A 19,930-nucleotide genomic window follows, 5' to 3' on the forward strand; every position below is an offset into this window, starting at 1 on the left:
TTATGATTGGCCCCTTGGGCTACACACGTCTGTGGGCTTAGACAAATGCATAGTGACAGGTATCCATCCTAGAGTGTCACATGGAACACTTCACACCCCCACCCCATGATCTGCTTATCATCTGTGTAGCTTTGCCTTTCCCAGAGTGTCACCAATGGGGTCATACTGTGTGCAGCCTCCTCAGCCTGGATGCTTTCACGTAGCAGTATATACTGAGGATTTATCCATGTCTTTCCATAGGCTGATGGTGCATTCCTTTCTGCTGCTGAGTAGTATTCCATTGCATGTGTATGGGAGGAAAAACAATTTTCACTCTGTCCTTCTAGGTTCTTGGTTGAGCCCCACCCCCGCCGTCTAATAAAAGCCAGATTAACAGTAGAAAAACAGAAGTTTAACAGCATGTATACCTCCTGTATACAGGGGAGCTACCCAGAAAAATTGAGTCAGTCCCTGAAATGGCGAAAGCCATCACCTTAAATACCAAATACCATCTTCAGATAAAAACAAAAGACCTTGGGGAAGGGGGGGAAGCCAATAGTGGCAGGTTATCATGCAAAGCACAGTAAACAAAGGTATTGTATGCAGATTTAAGTCGGGACTTCTCCGTTGATAAGAGTGACTTGAGATTTAATCATCCTTCTATTTCTGGTGCAAAGAGGGACACTCCGTTACAAATGGAGATTTCCTTATAAATGTCCTTCATAAAAGGTCAGTCTCTACTCAGTTTTTTCTATCTTTCTTTTTTTGAATGAGACTGAAATAATCCTTGTGCCAGAGAGACATATATTGGCGTGGTGTATTCTGCTCGCCTTGACCTGGCTGTCCTCCACTTTGCTTATGCAGTCATCTAGTGAAGGATATCCCGGTTTCTTCAGGTTTTTAGCCATTATGAATAGTGCTGCTGTGCATGACTGCATCCTTTTCTGCTTTTAGACATAGATTTTCAAAGCAGTGCCTATATACTGGACGCATAATTGTTGGACCCCGAGGGGAGGCTTGATTAGTTGTGGAAAAAGCTGCGGAACTGTCTTGCCAGGTGGCTGTGCCTGCACCCCAGCCATGAGGAGGGGTTGCTCCTCACCCTCCAGCAGTCGGTGTTGCCATAGTTTTGTTGGAGTTTAGCCATCCTAGTAGGTGTGCTGTGATGGCTCACGATTTTAATTTGGAAATCCCTAATAGTATATGATTTTTTGTATAATTTTTGTATGATTTTTATTAGCTGTATATTTTTTTGGCCAGGTGTGTGTTCAAATCCTTACCCATTTTTAAAATGGGGTTGTTCTAGAGGTCTTTGTCCATTTTGAGTCCAAGTCGTTTACTGGATATGTGGTTTACAAGTATTTTTCTCCCAGTTTGTGGCTTGTCTTTTTTATCTTGGAGAGGCAGCAGTGAGTGGTGGCATGAAGCGAGATCTTCATTCCCTGCCCAGGAATTGAACGTGGGGAGCCTGGATGAAAACCAGGAATCCTAGCCACCACCCCCACTAGCTCTTGCCCCCAGTGAAAAATGCATTTCTCATAGAGGTAAAAACTGTAAAAACAGGTACAAAGTTTATTATTAGAGACATGGCACAGCAACAAGTGGGAGAGCACACAGAGAAACAGTTTGTTTAGTTCAGACAGAAGCAAGGCAGAGATGCACACCCGGAGAGAAAGGGTGTGGACACCCTCCCTAATGAGGAGGAGTGCAGTAGAGAGGCGGTTAAGTCACTTATATAGGGCAGTTCTTCCGGGTCTCTGTTCACCTCTGGCCAATTATCTGGTTTCTTTTTCCACACCTGCCCTGCCCTAGGACCCTCCCCAACATGCGTGCGCAACTTTTTTCCAAGATGGATTACCACCCAGAGGCCTGTGGGACGACCTTAGCATCACCTATTTTGGGGTGGTGCCCCTTCCTTTTTGACCCCCAAGGAACCTTTCTGCACATGTGCAATGTTTCCCTTGCCCCAAGGATGAGAAATGTATGACCTCTTGATCTTTTAACAGGGTTTAGTCCCACTCTGTCCCTCCCATAAAAATGTCCAATGTCTGGTTATTTACCCTATTTCTGTTGCTGGTTTTCATATCGAGGTGCAGACCTCGAAATATAGACAGGAGTCCGGTCATAAATATGTAGTCCTAGAGCCCGTTTGTCTCTTGTTTCAGGAAAAGTAAACAGGGGGTTGGTAATGAATGTCCAGCCAGGAGCCCATTTTTTTCTCACCCCAGGAAGTGTGAACCGGAGGCCAGTTGTAAATGCGTAGGCTGGAGACCATTTATCTCCTGCCTCATTTTGACTTTGTGAATAAGGTCTTTGAGAGTAGAAATCTTTAATTTTATAAAGTCCACCATATTTTTTTCTTTTGTGATTGGCCTTGTATGTTAAAACTCAAAGCTCGTGATCTATAGACGAAATCCAAGGTCATGTAGATTTTCTTCTATGTTTCTCTGTAATTTTCATAGCCTTGCATTTGAAATGTCTGTGAATAAATTTGTGTGAATTTGGCATAAGTTTTAAAGTTTGTGTCTAGGGACTTCCCTGGTGGTCCTGTGGCTAAGGCTCCGTGCTCCCAGTGCAGGGGGCCTGGGTTCCATCCCTGGTCAGGGAACTAGATCCCATGTGCCTCAACTAAGAGTTCGCATGCTGCAACTTAAAAAAGAAAAAGGTCCCGTGTGACACAGCTAAGACCCAGCGAAGCTAAATAAATAAATATTAAAAAAAAATAAGTCTGTGTCTATAATCATTTCATTTCTTACGGTTTCTAGTTAATTGCTCCTTAACTATTTTGGAGAATTCATGGGTCATTTGGCTCTATTTCAATTTGAATTTCCACAGCAGAATGGATGTAGCAGAAGCCGGGTCTCTTCAGGACCCACTGGGGCTTTGGGACACTGTGGGGTCCAGTTCACGCTGACAGGAGGCAGGTCTCCTCTGGACCTGCTGGGAGGTGACGCTGCTAAAAGAAAAGGTGAGGAAAAGTGGGGGAGAAGGTTCTTGTGTCTAGTTGAGTGCTGAGGGTGTCTGTCCTCAGAGGACCCAGGAGAGGAAGGGCTTCATGTGGAACACTGGGTTTTTAGCCAGTTTTTGTGTGGTGTAGACAGAGTGCAGTGTTCTTTGGTGTGTGGTGTCCAGTTTTGCCAGCACCATTTATTGAGGGGACTGTTGTTTCCCCAGTGTATGTTCTTGGCTCTTTTCTTGTGAATTAACTTACCGCATAACCGTAGGTTTATTTCTTGGGTCTCTGCCCTGTTCCTCTGGTCTGCGTGCCTGTTTTTGTGCCAATTGCACACTTTTTGGTGACTGTAGCTTCGTAATGTAGTGTGAAGTCAGGGAGCGAGATGCCTCCAACCTGTTCTCCTTTCTCAAACTCCCTTTGGCTATTCAGGGGCCTTTGTGTTTCCACACAAATGTTAGGAACGTTTGCTGTATTTCTGTGAAGAATGCCATTGGAGTTCTGACCAGGCTTGCTTTGCATTTGAACATTGCTTTTGGTAGAATGGACATTTTAACAGTGTTCTTTGCATCCATGAGCACGGGATAGCTTTCCATTCATTTGTGTCTGTTCAGTTTGTTTTATCAGTGTTTTACAGTTTTCAGTGTGCTTTCACATCCTTGGTTCAATTTATTCCCAGGTATTTTTTAGATGCAATTGTAAATGGGATTGTTTTCTTCATTTCTCTTTCTGATGGCACATTATTAGTGTATAGAAAGACAAGTGATTTTTAGGGCTTCCTTTGTGGCTCAGTGGTTAAGAATCTGCCTGCCAATACAGGGAACACGGGTTCGAGCCCTGGTCTGGGAAGATCCCACATGCTTCGGAACAACTAAGCCCGTGCGCCACAACTACTGAGCCTGTGCTCTGGAGCCCGCGAGCGACAACTGCTGAGGTCGTGTGCCACAACTACTGAAGCCTGCTGTCTTACAGCCCGTGCTCCACAACAAGAGAAGCCACCGCAATGAGAAGCCCGTGCACCGCAACGAAGAGTAGCACCTGCTTGCCGCAGCTAGAGAAAGTCCGTGCACAGCAACGAAGACCCAATGCAGCCAAAGATAAATAAATAAATATTTTTTTAAAAATTTATAAAAAAAAAGAAAGAAAGAGAAGTGATTTTTGTGTACTGATTTTTTACCCTGCAGCTTTACTAAATTCGTTTATTAGTTCTAACAGGTTTTTGGTGGTTTGATGTGGGAGACTAGAATTCAGAAATCCCACTGTTTCTACTACAGCCAGGTCATCCACAGCACCCAAGACACAGTGGCTCCTAATATAACCTTCCCATGGTGCCTGTTAATAACGCGTGGACCCTACAAGAATGATGAGCGTCACCACTTTAGGTGAACCGCATCTGGTTAAGGCTTGGCCTCTATTATGAAGTTGGATGTCTTCTCTGCTTTTTTGGGGCATGGTTTTGACCTGGTTCTTTTGAAAAGTAATGTACTCCTCAGTAATTTCAAGTGTATAAAAAAACTATAAGTAGCAGTACAAAATACACCACCTCACATAAACTACTCCAGTGTGTTTTATGCAATACTGGGGTCCTCTCCCAGGGAACCAGAACATAAAGACCCAAAGACAAAATTTTATGGTTCTACCTTATAATCCTATCCACGGGCCCACTTCAACATTCACCATCTCCGCAACTCTATGGAAATGTCTTTTCCCATTCTGATCCAGTTTTCTTTTTCTGAAACCATTATTGAGACTTTCCCTCATTTTCAAAACCTTTATGGATTTAAAACACACGAGCTAAGTATGACCTGGGTGACCTTTTCTGCATGAGCTCTTTGACTTAGAATGTTTTCAGTGTTCATCCATGTTCTAACATGTATCATCAGTGCTTCATTCATTCTTTTCATTGTGATTAAAAGTAACATTTACCATTTAAACCATTTTGAGTATACAGTTCTGTGGCATTAACTACATTCACATTGTTGTACAAATATTCTCACCATCCATCTCCTGGACCGATTCATTTTCCCCATGGGAAACTCTGTATCAATGTCTCTACATTTTTGCCAAAATTTGTTATTTTTAATTCTCTTGATTATAGGCCTTCTAGTGTTTGTGGAGGGGTATGGCGTTGTGGTATTAATGTGCATTTCCATCGTGACTAACGATGTTTAACATCTCTTCAGGTGTTTGTTGACCATTTGTATGTCTTATCTGGAGAAGGGTCTTTTCAAGTCCTTTTTCCATTTAAAAAACTGGGTTGTTTGTGGGGGCCTGCAGCTCCGCCGCCCGAGCCGGGTCCCGGCAAGCGCTCGTCCTGGTGGCCTTGGCCTCGCTGAGTCCAGCCTGGAGCGGTCTCCGCGCCGCAGGGGCCCGCGCGCCGGGGCATCGCTAGCGGCCTCGCAGGGGCGCCGCTTCCTGCCTCGCGCTCACAGGAGAGGGGACGCCCGGCCCCAGGCGCCGTGCCTGGAGTGCCGAGACCGTGCTGTGCCGCGCGGACGCGGCGCCGGCCGGGAACGACCCCTCCCGTGGGTCTCTGGCACCCCAGCGGCATCCGAGCGCGGAGCGGAGGGCCGCGGGCCTCAGGTAAGGGGACGGGGGCTCGTGGGGGTGGGTGGAGGAGGGAACCACGACTCACACCAGAGCTGTTCGGCACAGTCGCGGAGCCCCCTAACCTGGCTGCCGCAGGAAGGGCTCGCCTTTGAGTAGAGGCTTTGAGGACAGGCCCAAGCCTACCCCGTTCAATTTTACAAAGCATCTGCTGGTGTAAAGCTCACTCCCGCGCGGTTTTCCCAAGTAGCCAAGTGCCCCATGCGAGGTATCTGCAAGGAGAACCTGAGAGGGCCCGTAGCCCTGAGAGACTTGCCCTTGGCTTATGGCAAGGCCAAGGGATTTATCCTGCATGGTGATTTCTCCTGCTGAGAACCCCCAAACCCCACTCTGGCCAGCTGGCCCAGCTCTGCTTCCTGCACGTGTCCAGCCCGGGCCGGCCCTTGGCCACCTGCTGGGATGGGAAAGGGAAGGGTCTCAGAATTGCACCTTAGAAACTTGCCAGGGGGCATGGATTGAAAAACATGGGGGCCATCCAGGCAGCAGAGAAGGGAGAAGGGCACCTTGCTGCCCTTTCATTGTGGAATCGGTGGCGCTTCTGCTGAGAGGGGCCTTTCCATGGGGACCGCATGCAGTGTGTTTGGTGTCTTGGAACTGAAGAATTAGAACCTGTACAATTTTCAAATGATGTGGTCCTTTAATTTAAAAACAAAACCCCTAGAACCTTTGCTTTATAAATTGAGGTCTGAAAATTGAAGGTCTGTTTTGCTTCCACTGTGACACTATATTAAGAAATGTGGATTTATTGAGAAAAGAGTCAGAATAGAGAAGGAAACAGAGAACTCAGAGGTACCACTGTAGTTTGGCAAAGGCTGGGGGGAGTTAATTTGTCAATGCTGCTGGCTTTCAGTAGCCTGCAGCCATTCTCCTCCTGCGGCTGAGGGGGTATAAAGCTGTACTGGGTTGCTCTACTCTTCTTTTGTAGAATTCCAGCTCAGAGCCATCTCTTGATGTATAAGTATTTCGCAGACTAGGTTCCCAGGCAACTCCTGGAGGGCCAGAGGGGTTCCTTTCTTCATTATACCTGTCTGTTTGAATGAAAACCAGCAACGACATATTTTTCTTTAAATCTGGTTTATGGTCTATCATCCAAAAACCAGATTAGCTATTTCCGCACTCTCTCAATAGGCTCGAGTTCCTGGAAACTGAAACCTAGAGAGGGTGGAAGAGTGCCCGAGGGAGAACGGGAGAGCCTGCAGGGAACCGTGACTCCTGGGTGTTTAATGAGCTTCCTAAACAGCATGGTCATTAATTGGCAAGTGATGACCTTAAGGAGAAACTACTGGTGAAAATGTAAAAGCCTTTTGTTAACAATGTGCCCACCAGGTGCGCACCTTATGGAGTATTTTCATTGCATTTCCAACACCTGGGAGGGTGTTGCCCACCTTGGGCAGAGGGCAGATGTTTAATAGATATATTGAATAAGTTCAATTACATACAATTATATCAATGGAAGGGTCAGCAACACTATGAGGTTAGGGTTAGGGTTAGGGCCAGGGCCAGGGTCAGGGTCAGGGTCAGGGTCGTTAGGGTTAGGGTTTAGGGTTTAGGGTTAGGGTTTAGGGTTAGGGGTTAGGGTTTAGGGTTAGGGTTAGGGTTTAGGGTTTAGGGTTAGGGTTAGGGTTAGAGGGTTAGGGTTAGGGTTCGGGTTAGGGTTAAGGTTAGGGTTGTTAGGGTTAGGGTTAGGGTTTAGGGTTAGGGTTAGGGTTTAGGGTTAGGTTTAGGGTTAGAGGGTTAGGGTTAGGGTTCGGGTTAGGGTTAAGGTTAGGGTTGTTAGGGTTAGGGTTAGGGTTTAGGGTTAGGGTAAGGGTTTAGGGTTAGGGTTTAGGGTTTAGGGTTAGGGTTTAGGGTTAGGGTTAGGGTTAGACAATTAGGTTTAGGGTTAGGGTTAGGGGTTAGGGTTAGGGGTTAGGGTTAGGGTTAGGGTTAAAAATGCAAGTTCTGGGGTTGGGCAGATCTGGGTTCAGACCGTCGTTTACAAACTGTCTTCGTGCAAATCGTGTGTTATTTTTCTAAGACTCAGCTTCTACCTTTATGAAACGGGGGTAGCAGTGGTGCTGATCCCAGAGGTTTTGTTGAGGCAAAGCTCTTTTCTCAGTTCCTAGCATGCGTGAGTGCTCAATGCACTTAGTTAATATTACGGTTATTGACCCTGGAGATACTCCCCAAAGCTAAAGGCCAGAGGCCTGACAGGTGTGTTGAGGAGGTGGGTGACTACTGTGAGCCGGAGGTGGCAGGTAACCGGAGGAATGGAATGGCTGCTGCAGAGCGGGACTGTTTTTCTCCTGCTTTAGACTTTTTTGTATTTTCTAGATTTTCTTAAAAGAACCATGTAGATGGTTTTGTACCCTGAAAACTTCCAACAAAAACTTTAAAGACCTTATCCATGCAAACATTTACTCTAAAAAGCTGGAGAATCGAACTGAAGGCCTATTTTGGAGAACTTTCTGTATTCCCATTTCCTGGAATCTTCTGAAATGGAACCAAGTGGGGGAGGGGTGTGATCTGTACTAATTCTCTGAGCTCTTGGGTCTAATCACTGAGCATCCCTGCATCCCAGCTTCCTCCTGAGATCATGGGTACCTCTCAGTTCATAAATTCAACAATTCCTTATGTAAGTAAATAAACACACAAAATACATCAGTGGCCAACAGTTCCTCACTGTCATCAATACTGGCCACGGTGACCTCTCCTTGGCTCACAAAGGGGAAGTCAAAGGGGTTGGTTGAAATGAGAAGCAGGTCTGTGAAGCAGAAGGATCCCTTTAGCATCTTATGCACAACTGACTCTGAGTTTTTTTCCAATGTGATCGATTTGGAAGATGAGAATGATAACCAAGGAACTTACCCATAAGTTCCGGCTTCTTGTTTGACATGATTTGGTAAAAAATATGATAGCCTCTCTCACGGGATAACTGAAATGCCACCCTGGATTTTTCTAAGAGATCTAAGATAACAAAAAACGATGTGATTTTAGGGTCCCCAGGAGATGCCTCTGTGGCCAAAGCCAAGGTGCCAGATAGAGTGTTTGGACTCACAGGTTTCAATGTCCGCTGACACCAGCTTTCCTGCGGCTCCAAAGTGAATGCGAATGAACGTCCCCTGTCCAAAGACAGATTGAAAAACACAGTTATTTTCTTTCTATGGTACTGTAGCCAGCTTCTGTTAGGTACTACTGAGGATGGGTGGGCTGTGTAGGCTCACGGAGGAGGTGATGCCAGAAGCATGAGGACCTTCCTCCTCTCTGTTTGCTTGGCATCTGGTCCCCACGCCGGCTCAGCCAAGACTCAGGTAGCTCTGCCCAAAGCACCTGGCCCTGTTCCCACAGCTCTGGGGATGCCTGCAGGCTCCCTCTCAAGTCTCTGTTTGGGACCACCTCACACCTGACTGTCTCCTTGGTCTTTATCCTGCTCAAACTCTTTGTAACACCTTTGAACTGATAACCTGGTTGGACTATCTGACTTCTTTTTTGCCTCTGGATGTTACTTCTGAGATTTCTTGCCTCAGTTTTCCTTACTACTTACTACATGCAAACCTAGCCCCCAGGCCAGGCCTCCTGGCTCCCCAAAGACCCACTCAGCACTTGGGTTCCCCCAATCTTGGGGAGTGAGGGGTGAAATTATATATAGTATATATGTGCGTGTGTATACTCCCTTCTTACATCATCTGCTTAATTGGTCGCTACCACTCTGTGAGCCAATTGGAGGGCAAAAATATTGCCTTGCTTGTTCACCCACAGACCCTGGAATGTAGTACATACTCAGTAGTATTCTCAGTATTCTCTGAATGAAGCCTAAGAAGAGTTAATGAAGGACCAGTGTAGGTTTATGTGAATTATGTGTTCGCTCTTCAGGAGTTCTAGCTGCTGAATGCAAGTGCCTCTGGGTACTTGCTCTACTGGCCAGTGAAATTAGATAGGAGACTGGATACTTGTTTATTTGCCAGTGTCGGAAGTAAATGCCTCTTTGGTTGAGCTAATCCTAAGTGAAACATTGAAGGATGGGACATATCCTTCAGTATCTTCAGTATCAACTTCTTCCCAATTTTTGAGCTCTGCTGCCTCCACCAGGTTTTCCCTCCTCCCAGCACCTCCTGACTTGGAGAAGGTCAGATCTGCTAACTAACTTCACACTAAGGTTTTCATGGCTAATAAGTCAGTGGATACTGTTCAATGGATTTATGTATTTTAAAATGCTTCCACCTGAAGAGACCAATTTTAGCATAGAGAAGTCATTTTGTAATTGTGGAATTTGAATCTTGAATCATTGTGACTTCAGGAGGCTCTGAGGTGATGCTGATTAGTTAGGGAAGGACAGCTAAATCTTCCTTCGGCTGGGAATAAGACAAAATGTTCTTTGAAGGGTTATCAGAATATCCCGGTTGGGCAGCTTGATCTGAAGCGCTTGGGGGTAGACTAAGGCCAGGTATATCCTAGTTTATGTGGCCATTTTTCATATTCAGCATTGGAGGAGAGGGTTTTCTTCCTGGGGGTCATTGACAATTGGACTGAGTCTTAACGAATCTTAAGGAGTTGTCATTCCTCACGGTCTTGACATTTCCAAAGGCCTCCAGGAGGGGGTTGGCCTGGATGATCTGGTCTTCCAGGGTTCCCTAATAATAAGTGAGAAGAGGAAAAGAGAGGACTTTGGACGTCTTCCGAAGTAACTTCCCAGTGACTCAAAAGTGTGGATGCTCTGGGAAGGTCCCAGGGAGAGATGTCGCCCAGCTCAGGCTGGTGACAGGTACAGTTGTGCTGAGTACCCACAGGCCCATCCCCACCCCACCCAAGGAGGCTTCAAGGTCCCATCGTAGAAGGAGTCTTAGCACAGCATCAAAGTGGCTTCTGGCCACACCAGATTCCAGGTTGGAGCCCTACCCGCTACCTCTCAATCTCCCAGATGGCCTTTCTTTTCTGATAACATTTTATCATAAATTATGGATTTGTAAAATATAGACCTCTGTTCCTGCATGCACCAGGACCCATTTATACAGATATTCGGGTTCAGAAGTAGAAACAGACTGTGAGCAATGAAAGTGACCCATATGATAGAAACAGTGGTTCTCAAAAAAAATGTTTAAGTTGCATAAAATATTTTGTGAGAATTATTACGTAGAAATCTACTTATAGAAAGCAGAGTTTTCACCTTTCCCCCTTCCCCACATGATTGCTTGCCTTTCTGACTTCAGAGCTGTTTGGAAACTACTGTCCAGCCCAGTGGTTCTCAAAGTGTGATCCCTGGACAGGGCATGAACAATGGGAACATGACAGAAATGCAACATGCCAGGATTTTGAATGTGAGACAGGAATTTCAGTCAGAAATTCTGGGCCTGGGGACCAGCAATCCGTTGTTAACGAACCCTCCTGGTGATTCTGACGTGCACTCCAGTTTGAGAACCACTGGCCTAAACCATTCCTTCTCCAAAGGAGGATGTGGAGTTGTTCAAGGTCACTCGGCTGTTGCTGATGGAACTGGTGCTAGAGCCCGAGTCCACAAGGTGGAGCCATTTCCTGCCTTACCCGGTAAACACCCCCTGGGGCAGGACCTCGTGCTGTGCACAAAGCCCTGCAGACACTTGGGGCTCACCTGGGGTTTCAGTTATAGTCATTCCAGCAAGCCTTCCAGGTGCAGGAAGCTGCTCACCTGCAACTTGCCCGGCCGCTGCTCCTTCCTCTTCTCCCCAGTGACCGCAATTGCTGCAAAGTGCTGGATCACACGCTTGGTGTTCACTGTCTTCCCAGCCCCGGATTCTCCGCTGTTGATTTAAAAGTAAGTGAGAGGGACTTCCCTGGTGGTCCAGTGGTAAAGAACCCGCCTTGCAATGCAAGGGACGCGGGTTCAATCACTGGTCAGGGAAATAAGATCCCACATGCCGCGGGGCAACCGAGCCCGCACGCCATAACTACTGAGCTTGCGCACCTCAATTAGAGCCCACGTGCCACAAACTACAGAGCCCACGTGCTCTGGTGCCTGCGTGCCACAACTACAGAGCCCACGCACTCTGGAGCCTGCGTGCCACAACTAGAGAAGAGAAAACCCGCCCGCCACAACTAGAGAGAAGCCTGTACACCACAGCGAAGAGCCCACGCGCCCCAACAAAAGATCCCGAGTGCTGCAACTAAGACCCGACACACCCCAAAATAAATAAAATATAATAAAGTAAAATAAAATAAAATAAAGTGAGATACACAGACATAGAGAACAGACTTGTAATTGCCAAGGGGACCAAGGAAAGGGGGAATGGAGGACAAATGGATTGAGAGTTTGGGATGAGTAGATGCAAACTATTAGATATAGAATGCATAACCAACAAGGTCCTACTGCATTGCACAGGGAACTATATTCAATACCTTGTGATAAAACAAAATGGAAAAGAATATGAAAAGGAATATATATGTATAACTGAATCACTTTGCTGTACAGCAGACATTAATACAACATTGTAAATCAAGTATACTTCAATAAAATAAATTTTTTTAAAAAAGTAAGTGAGCTAAAGGAGAGCAGAAGGAATGGACAGCCCCTTCCAAGTCATCATGGCAACAACACAGGTTACTCACGCGATGAGGACGGACTGGTTGTCTCGATCTAGAAATGCAGAAGGAAGCAGGACAGAATAAATAAACAAGATACAGGCAGGATATACAAATCAGGCAACATTGGGGGTAGACAGAGCCCATGAGTTCTAGTTCTGGCTTTGCCATTAACTAGTGGTGTGATGATTTGGGCATGTCGAATCTTCTTGGAGACAGTTTGTGCAGATTTCCCAAATGCTGGATGTGTAACGTGGGCAGCATGGGAAGTGAACGGTGAGTCCCACAGTGTGGAAGTTATTCGTGTTCACAGATCTTTACCTCCTCAATAGCGCTTTCTTATCTCCCTTTTCAACAAAGAAAGCAAGTCTCAGACTTAGAACTTGTAAGAAGCCACAGCTTCTAATTAGAATTTATGGACACTGATTTGTTGTCATTGCCTTTTTCTTTCACCTTTACTTTCTACTTGTGGACAGTGACCGTGGTTTTCCATTTACAAGAGTGTTATAGGTTGAATTGTGTTCCCCCCAACAAACTAATATGTTGAGGCCCTAACTAACCCCCAGTACCTCAAAATGTGACCTTATTTGGAAATAGGGTCATTGCAGATGTAATTAGTGAAGATGAGGTCATACTGGAGGAGGTGGGCCCCTAATCCAATATGACTGGTGTCCTTATAAAAAGAGAAATTTGGAGACAGATGAGAACACAATGTGAAGATGAAAGTGCAGATCAAGGTGATGATTCTATAAGCCAAGGGATGGCAAGGATGGCCAGCAAACCACCGGAAGCTGGGAGAGTGGCCTGGACCACATTCTCCCTCTCGGCCCTCAGAGGGAACCAACCCTGCTGACACCTTGATCTCAGACTTCCAGGCTCCAGAGCTGTGACACAATGCATTTCTGTTGCTTAGGCCACCCAGTGTGTAGTACTTGGTTACGGCAGTCCTAAGAAACTAATACTAATAGTGATATTATTCTTCCTTTTTTTAAAAAATAGTTTTCCTCCAGATCAAAGGGCAGATTTGTTCGGTTCCTATTTTATTTTTATTTTTGGCCACGCCACGTGGCATGTGGGATCTTAGTTCCCTGACCAGGTATCGAATCCGTGTCCCTTGCAGTGGAAGCACAGAATCTTAACCATTGGACCGCCAGGGAATTCCCTATTCTTCCTTTTTGAAATGGACGGAACTTCAGTCACTATAAGGAAAGATTTTAAATATGCAGAAATGGCCAGGATTGCGAATGTGACATTGGAATGGCTGAAGTTTGGGCAACATTGTTCTGGATGACTTTTAAGCATCTTCAGATCTCAGATGCTTGCTTCTACTTCTTCTCTCTGCACCAAGTCAAATTAGGTGAAAGTGGAACAGACCGAAGTGATGTTAGGCATGACAAGGGTGACAGTATTACCACATCTCTGCTATTTCATCTGCTATTCTGGAAATTTAAGGAGGAGAAAGAGGGAGCCTGAGAAAACAGGTGAAGGGAAGTTGCTGTGCCCATTTCTCCAACTTTGCATTCCTAAGTGGCTACTAATATAGTCTCTCTTCCAAGTGTGCTCCTGTTGGGGGTTTCTTTGGAGGTGGGGGCAGCGCATCTCCTTGTGCTTCACATCCACCCCCAGAGAAGCATGTACTTAGTGTGGCTTCAGTCCCAAGCTCTGGCTTAAGAACCGTGACTGGTAATGGAAGATACTGCGCCCCTGGCTTTCCATCCTGACATCCTCTGAATCTACTGAGGTCACTTTGGTCATTGCACCGTTTGGATGACCAAAGCCTGTGAAGGGCTCGAGTAATTAACTAAGAACCAGTGCAGTTAAAGGACTTGAATACTTCACTAAAACTATTTTTTAAAATATGGATTAAAGAAATTACTCACCAGTCAACATGAACTGATAGGCGTTGTCAGAGATGGAGAAGATGTGCGGCGGGGCCTCCTGGCGCTTTTTCCCTCTGTAGGCCGTCACCACCTCAGGGTTGTACACCGGCAGCCACTGGTAGGTGTTGACGGTGACACAGAAGAGGCCTGAGTAGGTCTGAGAAAATCAGAAAATTCAACCTATGGATCTTGACTTTACTAAGAGAAGGAAATGGAATAAAGAGAGGTTGAAGGGTACTCACGTAGATCATCCAGGCTGCGTAACGCTCTTTGAGGTTGTACAGCACTCCTGGCTCGTGTAGGTGGGTCATCATGGCCATGTCCTCGATCTTGTCAAATTTGGGAGGGTTCATGGGGAAGACTTGGTCACTGTTCGGAGTGAGTGTCTGGATATTGAGAGGAAAATCACATGATGAGTGGGAGAGCCGATGTGGTGACCTACCAGTGGGGTGAAAATGGTGAGATATTGTGGTGAGATTACCCCATTACCGTGGTTAACGTTATGGATCATTTCTGTGCCCAGAGATGATCCGTAAATAACTGTTCTTGATAAATCTAAGACTGGTCAAACTGTATAACCAATTCTGGTCTGATGCCCCCAAGTCAGCATGCCATTCTGTGTGCCAGAAGAGGGTTACAGGTGTGCAAAGTTATAGAGCCCTTCAGCCTCAGGGTGGCCAGGTGGAACTCAGGATGGCCAAGGCCACAGCAGCTTGCCTCTGTTTACCCCATTTGCTATGAGTGCTGCAAAGAGATCAAGCTTGGAAGATTGGAAAAAACTCTTCCAGTGTATTCTGTAAATCTCCACCTCAATACCTCTGCTCATGTGGGTCCCTTTGTCTGGAATATATCTACATTGAAATTACATCTAGCAACCTTCAAAGCTCTTCTGAAGTGCCACCTCTTCCATGACCTGTTTCTTCTCTCCCCTGTCTTTTCAAGGCTTCCAGAATTCCTTGCACCGCTGCCCTAATAGTTAAAACATTTGGACTTGAAGCATGGTCCATGCCTGAACAGTATTTTGAGACTATTACCTAATTTTCTCCTCTCTGTTTTCCCTCCCCTTTAAGCATACAACTGGCACTCCATTACTCAGGAAAGGTAGAAAATAGGGCATAAAAGCGAGAGAGCCTGTAAGCCTTTCTAGCGTTTGTTTTCCAAAAGCCTGAATCCTCAGAAGAGCTTTGAGGGTTTTACCGAAAAGATAAAAGGGAGGAGATTTGTTGATATAGACCAAATCTCTTGAGGAAAGGAAGCCCTTCTGCCCCACCGCCCTAAACTAGAGAGAGAGGGACATCCAAAATAGCATAAGGAAGATGGAAAAATCTGTGTGTCCTGAAGGATCAGAAACTGGGGCGCTCCTTCCACTTCTGGGACTGCAGGGCCTGCGGTCTCCCGGGCTCCCACACGCACCGACTTGCCAACGAGACAAAGGACAGGGGCGCGCTGCCAATGGCGACGCGTGGCGTCATGCGTCGCGGGGCGCGCCTCGGCCTGCGCGCTTGCACGCGTCCTGGGAGCCGCTGACGGGCCTGCGCGCCGGTGCGGAGCCGGAGGCGGGCCGCGGGGGCCCAAAGACGGAGAGGGCGGGTCGGCTCCGGGACCGAGGCGGCAACACGCCGAGCGAGCGCCTGTGCCCGAGGGCAGCGATGCTGTGGTTCCAGGGCGCCATTCCGGCCGCCGTCGCGTCGGCCAAGAGGAGCGGTGCGGTCTTCGTGGTGTTCGTGGCAGGTGATGATGAACAGGCTACACAGATGGCTGCAAGTTGGGAAGATGAGAAAGTGACAGAAGCATCTTCCAACAGTTTTGTTGCTGTGAAAATCGATACCAAAAGTGAAGCCTGCCTACAATTTTCACAGATCTATCCTGTAGTGTGTGTTCCATCCAGTTTCTTTATTGGAGACAGTGGAATTCCCTTGGAAGTAATAGCAGGAAGTGTTCCTGCAGATGAACTTGTTACCAGAATCCACAAAGTCCGGCAGATGCACTCGTTAAAAGGTGAAATATCAGTGGCAAATAGTGGCCAGTGAGAAAGTTCAGTCTCTACTCCATCCACCTCATTTGATCAGAACAACACTTCTGAAAACTGTCAGTCCAGAAATGTAGAGCTCTGTGAGACACCACCCACTTCTGATACAAAGTCAGATTCTGCAACAGGAGGAGAAATTTCAGGCCAGGCCACTGTGTCTCCAGAGCCTGGTGGATGTTCAAATCAGAGACCTACAGAGGAGTTCACCGTCAGAGTGGAAAGACTAACCAAAAAACTTGAAGAAAAGAGAGAAGAGAAAAGGAAAGAGGAAGAACAGAGAGAGATTAAGGAGGAAATTGAGAGGAGGAAAACTGGAAAAGAAATGTTGGATTATAAAAGAAAGCAAGAAGAAGAATTAACAAAAAGTGTGTTAGAGGAAAGGAACAGAGAAAAGGCAGAAGATAGGGCAGCTCGAGAGCGTATAAAACAGAAGATTGCACTGGACCGTGCAGAGAGAGCTGCTCGTTTTGCAAAGACAAAGGAAGAAGTAGAAGCTGCTAAAGCTGCAGCCCTGCTGGCCAAACAGGCAGAAATGGAAGTCAAGAGAGACTCTTCCACAACAGAAAGAAGCAGTGTTGCGAGAATTCAATTCCGTCTTCCTGATGGTTCTTCCTTCACAAATCAGTTCCCTTCTGATGCTCCTCTAGAAGCAGCAAGGCAGTTTGCTGCACAGACTGTTGGCAACACTTACGGTAATTTTTCATTAGCGACAATGTTTCCCAGGAGGGAATTTACCAAAGAAGATTATAAAAAGAAATTACTGGATTTGGAACTTGCCCCAAGTGCTTCAGTGGTACTGTTGCCAGCAGGAAGACCAACTACATCCATGGTACATTCTTCCAGTGGCGACTTTTGGACATTCTTGGGGACAGTACTTTACCCATTCCTTGCCATCTGGAGATTGATTAGCAACTTCTTATTTAGTAATCCTCCTCCTGCACAGACCTCGGTGAGAGCAGCATCATTGGAATCCTCAAACCTTGCATCCTCTAGCAACTCAGAAAAAAGGGAACCAGTCAGAAAAAGAGTGCTGGAGAAACGGGGGGAAGACTTTAAAAAGGAGGGCAAGATATATAGATTGAGGACTCAAGACGATGGTGAAGATGAAAACAACACTTGGAATGGAAATTCTACTCAACAGATGCAGTGTGACAAGGACAATATGTGCAGTAATCATTGTTTCTCTTATGATTTAAGTCAACTAAAACTCTACTGGAGAAGTGGGACTGCTTTATGTTTTCCAACTCATCTACAAAGTGTCTCTTTATTCCTGCTTAGTGGGTTAAAGTTGTTTAACCTCAGATAAGTCAAGAGATAAAATAACTGGCTGCTAGGTCCTTGTATATGGTAAGCAACTGCTAGAAGCCTAAAATAGCAAAAGGTCTGCGACAGCCTCCCTTTATCAGCTTTCTTGTTTAGTATTTCATATGCCCATTAGCCCTGTGCTCTCAGATGATATGTTTTGTTTAGGGCTGTTTTGCTCCAGAGCTCCTCAGCCCACACAAAGTAACTGGTGTGTCACTGAATAATTTGATCTTGAGTCAGAGCGTTTTAACTAGCCAATCAGATGATAATTTGGGTTTAACTTTTCTCTTCTTGCTCATCAGCTGCAAGCAAAATCTTGTAGTTTTTAATCTTACTTAAACACTGGATAAAAAAATCTTTTCCAAAAAAAAAAAAAAAAAAAGAAACTGGGGCTTGTTTCTTAGCAATCCTTCAGGGGGGGCAGTGACACCCCATGTGGTATTACTGAAAATGTGGCATGGCTCTGGGGAGGGGACCCCAATAGTAACTCCAGAAAATTTATTTCCGGCCCTGTGAAAAGAGGCTGACACCAGAGGTTAAGTTTAATAATAACAATCATCATCATCATCATCGTCATCATCATCTGTCTTGTATGCTTGAATTTGTGAACTGCGATTCATACCTACCATGTACTCTTTTTTTAAAAAATTATTTTATTTATTTATTTTTGGCTGCGTTGGGTCTTCCTTACTGCACACGGGCTTTTCTCTAGTTGTGGCGTGTGGGGGCTACTCTTCGTTGCGGTGCACGGTCTTCTCATTGTGATGGCTTCTCTTGTTGCAGAGCACAGGCTCTAGGCACACGGGCTTCAGTAGTTGTGGTGCACGGGCTGAGTAGTTGTGGCTCGCGGGCTCTAGAGTGCAGGCTCAGTAGTTGTGGCGCACGGGCTTAGTTGCTCCGCGGCATGTGGGATCTTCTGGGACCGGGGATTGACCCCGTGTCCCCTGCATCGGCAGGCGGATTCTTAACCTCTGTGCCACCAGGGAAGTCCCCATACCCACCGTGTACTCTTGATTCCTACACTAGATGATAAACTTTGGGGAAGCGGGACTGAGATTTGCTCATATTTGCAGAGTGATAGACACTGTGACCTAGACATGGTGCGTGTCCAGTAAGGATTGAATTGAATGGTGCTCTGTAATTCTCTGCATTAAATTAGGCATTGCCTCTGGAGCTCCCTCTGTAAATCACTCTGCAGCCTAGAGAGTTCTATTTGGTATATTCGCCCATCCAGCAGCAATCTGTATCAATCTCTCCCTTAAACAGTCCAAACTCTTCCACCACCACCTTCCCCTTTCTCCAAAGCAAACATCATAAAAACTCTCAAAGCCCAAGTCCTTGAAGGAAAGAGCCAGAGGAAAGGTACGTGCCATGGCAGTTTTTACCTGCGACTTCACTCAGAGTAGATCAATGTGAGTCTTGTTCTATCTTCAGATTCCTATGGGCCAGCATGCAATTTCTACTATTCTACTCCAAAGGCAAAGGGGGATGCCCATGTTAGCAAGGACATCTGAGATCAACACTTACCCGGTTGTCGAGGGTCTCGACTGTGACTTTGTCATTTTCCTTGCTCTGGATCATACCTTTCACATAAAATTCCTTATCATCCACTGCAAAGCAAGCTTTCTTAGAATCAAATGGGCGATTTGGAGCCTCGATTCTCTCCTTCTCTGATTTCCACAGGTAGGGAGCTGCTTCTCCAAAAATGGCCATCTCTGCATCAGAGCTCATGACTGCAGGGGCTGGGAAGACCAGGGCTGCTGAATCTGGAGCTTTGGGGAGCTCCATCCTGTTATTTCCATTCAGACAGGGGGCCAGATTCAAAAGTTCCTGGGATTAACCTACGTTCTGAGGAATCCAGGACCTGGTATAGGGGCCTAGAGTGGGCAAGTGGGGGTGAGCTAAAGGAGATATTTTACTCCAAGAAAAAAGTTTGAGGGGACATCTCTTAGTCCAGCTCCAGGTGTGGAAGTCTAAACCAATTAGAGGAAGACAAGCTGAGCCTAATAAAGGAGGCCTCAGAAAATACTTCCTTAATTACACGTCACATTTGAGCCTCATGATCTCGGTGTCATTCCCAAATCTTAAGGGTGTCTGAAAAGAATTACTGGAATGTTGATAATTCCTAGTAGAAAGTTCAGATAGCCCAGTGAAAAGTAATGACTTGAACATAAAGTACTGCCACACTTGTTTAGCCAATTACAGGCAACAAGGTGATAGGAGACATTATGGCCTAGTGCAATGGTTCCAAACTTTAATATGCACCAGAATTACCTGGAGAGCTTGTTAAAACACAGATTTCTGGGCCTCACCCCCAGAGCTTCTGATTCAGTAGGTATGGGATGGGGCCTGAGAATATGCATTTCTAGAAAGTTCTTAGGCAATGCTGGTGGTGCATTCATCAGCTGATGGTGAATTCATCATTGTGGTCCAGGGACCACACTCTGAGAACTGCTGGTGTAGGGCCTTCTGACTCCAAGAGTGGTCCTTGAACACGTTGCATCAGCATCACCGAGGAGTTGTTAGACATTCAGAATCTCAGAACCACCCCACATTACAAAACCAGAATCTGCACTTTAACAAGATCTCCAGGTGATTTCTAGGCATAGTAGAGTTGAGAAGTACTGGGCTTAAGGCAGGGGTCTC

General features: G+C 46.1%; 1 protein-coding gene and 1 pseudogene across 2 annotated transcripts; one reads left to right on the forward strand and one right to left on the reverse strand.

Annotated features, from left to right (window-relative positions):
• Window positions 1-10,029: 10,029 nt before the first annotated feature.
• On the reverse strand, window positions 10,030-19,269 carry LOC309620196 (myosin-13-like; the record flags this gene model as incomplete). The annotated part of the gene is made up of 6 exons (XM_082376247.1): window positions 18,812-19,269; window positions 14,193-14,336; window positions 13,951-14,107; window positions 12,098-12,125; window positions 11,181-11,292; window positions 10,030-10,149 (listed from the first exon to the last, which is right to left on the reverse strand). The coding sequence occupies exons 1-6, from the start codon at window positions 19,070-19,072 to the stop codon at window positions 10,030-10,032; spliced, it is 822 nt and encodes a 273-aa protein (XP_082232373.1). The 5' UTR covers window positions 19,073-19,269.
• On the forward strand, window positions 15,451-18,011 carry LOC309620877 (UBX domain-containing protein 4 pseudogene; annotated as a pseudogene). Its single transcript has one exon. The product of its transcript is annotated as a UBX domain-containing protein 4 pseudogene (transcript).
• Window positions 19,270-19,930: the final 661 nt, after the last annotated feature.

This window comes from Balaenoptera borealis (assembly GCF_965194805.1).
Source record: "Balaenoptera borealis genome assembly, chromosome: X".
Taxonomy (NCBI): Eukaryota; Metazoa; Chordata; class Mammalia; order Artiodactyla; family Balaenopteridae; genus Balaenoptera; species Balaenoptera borealis.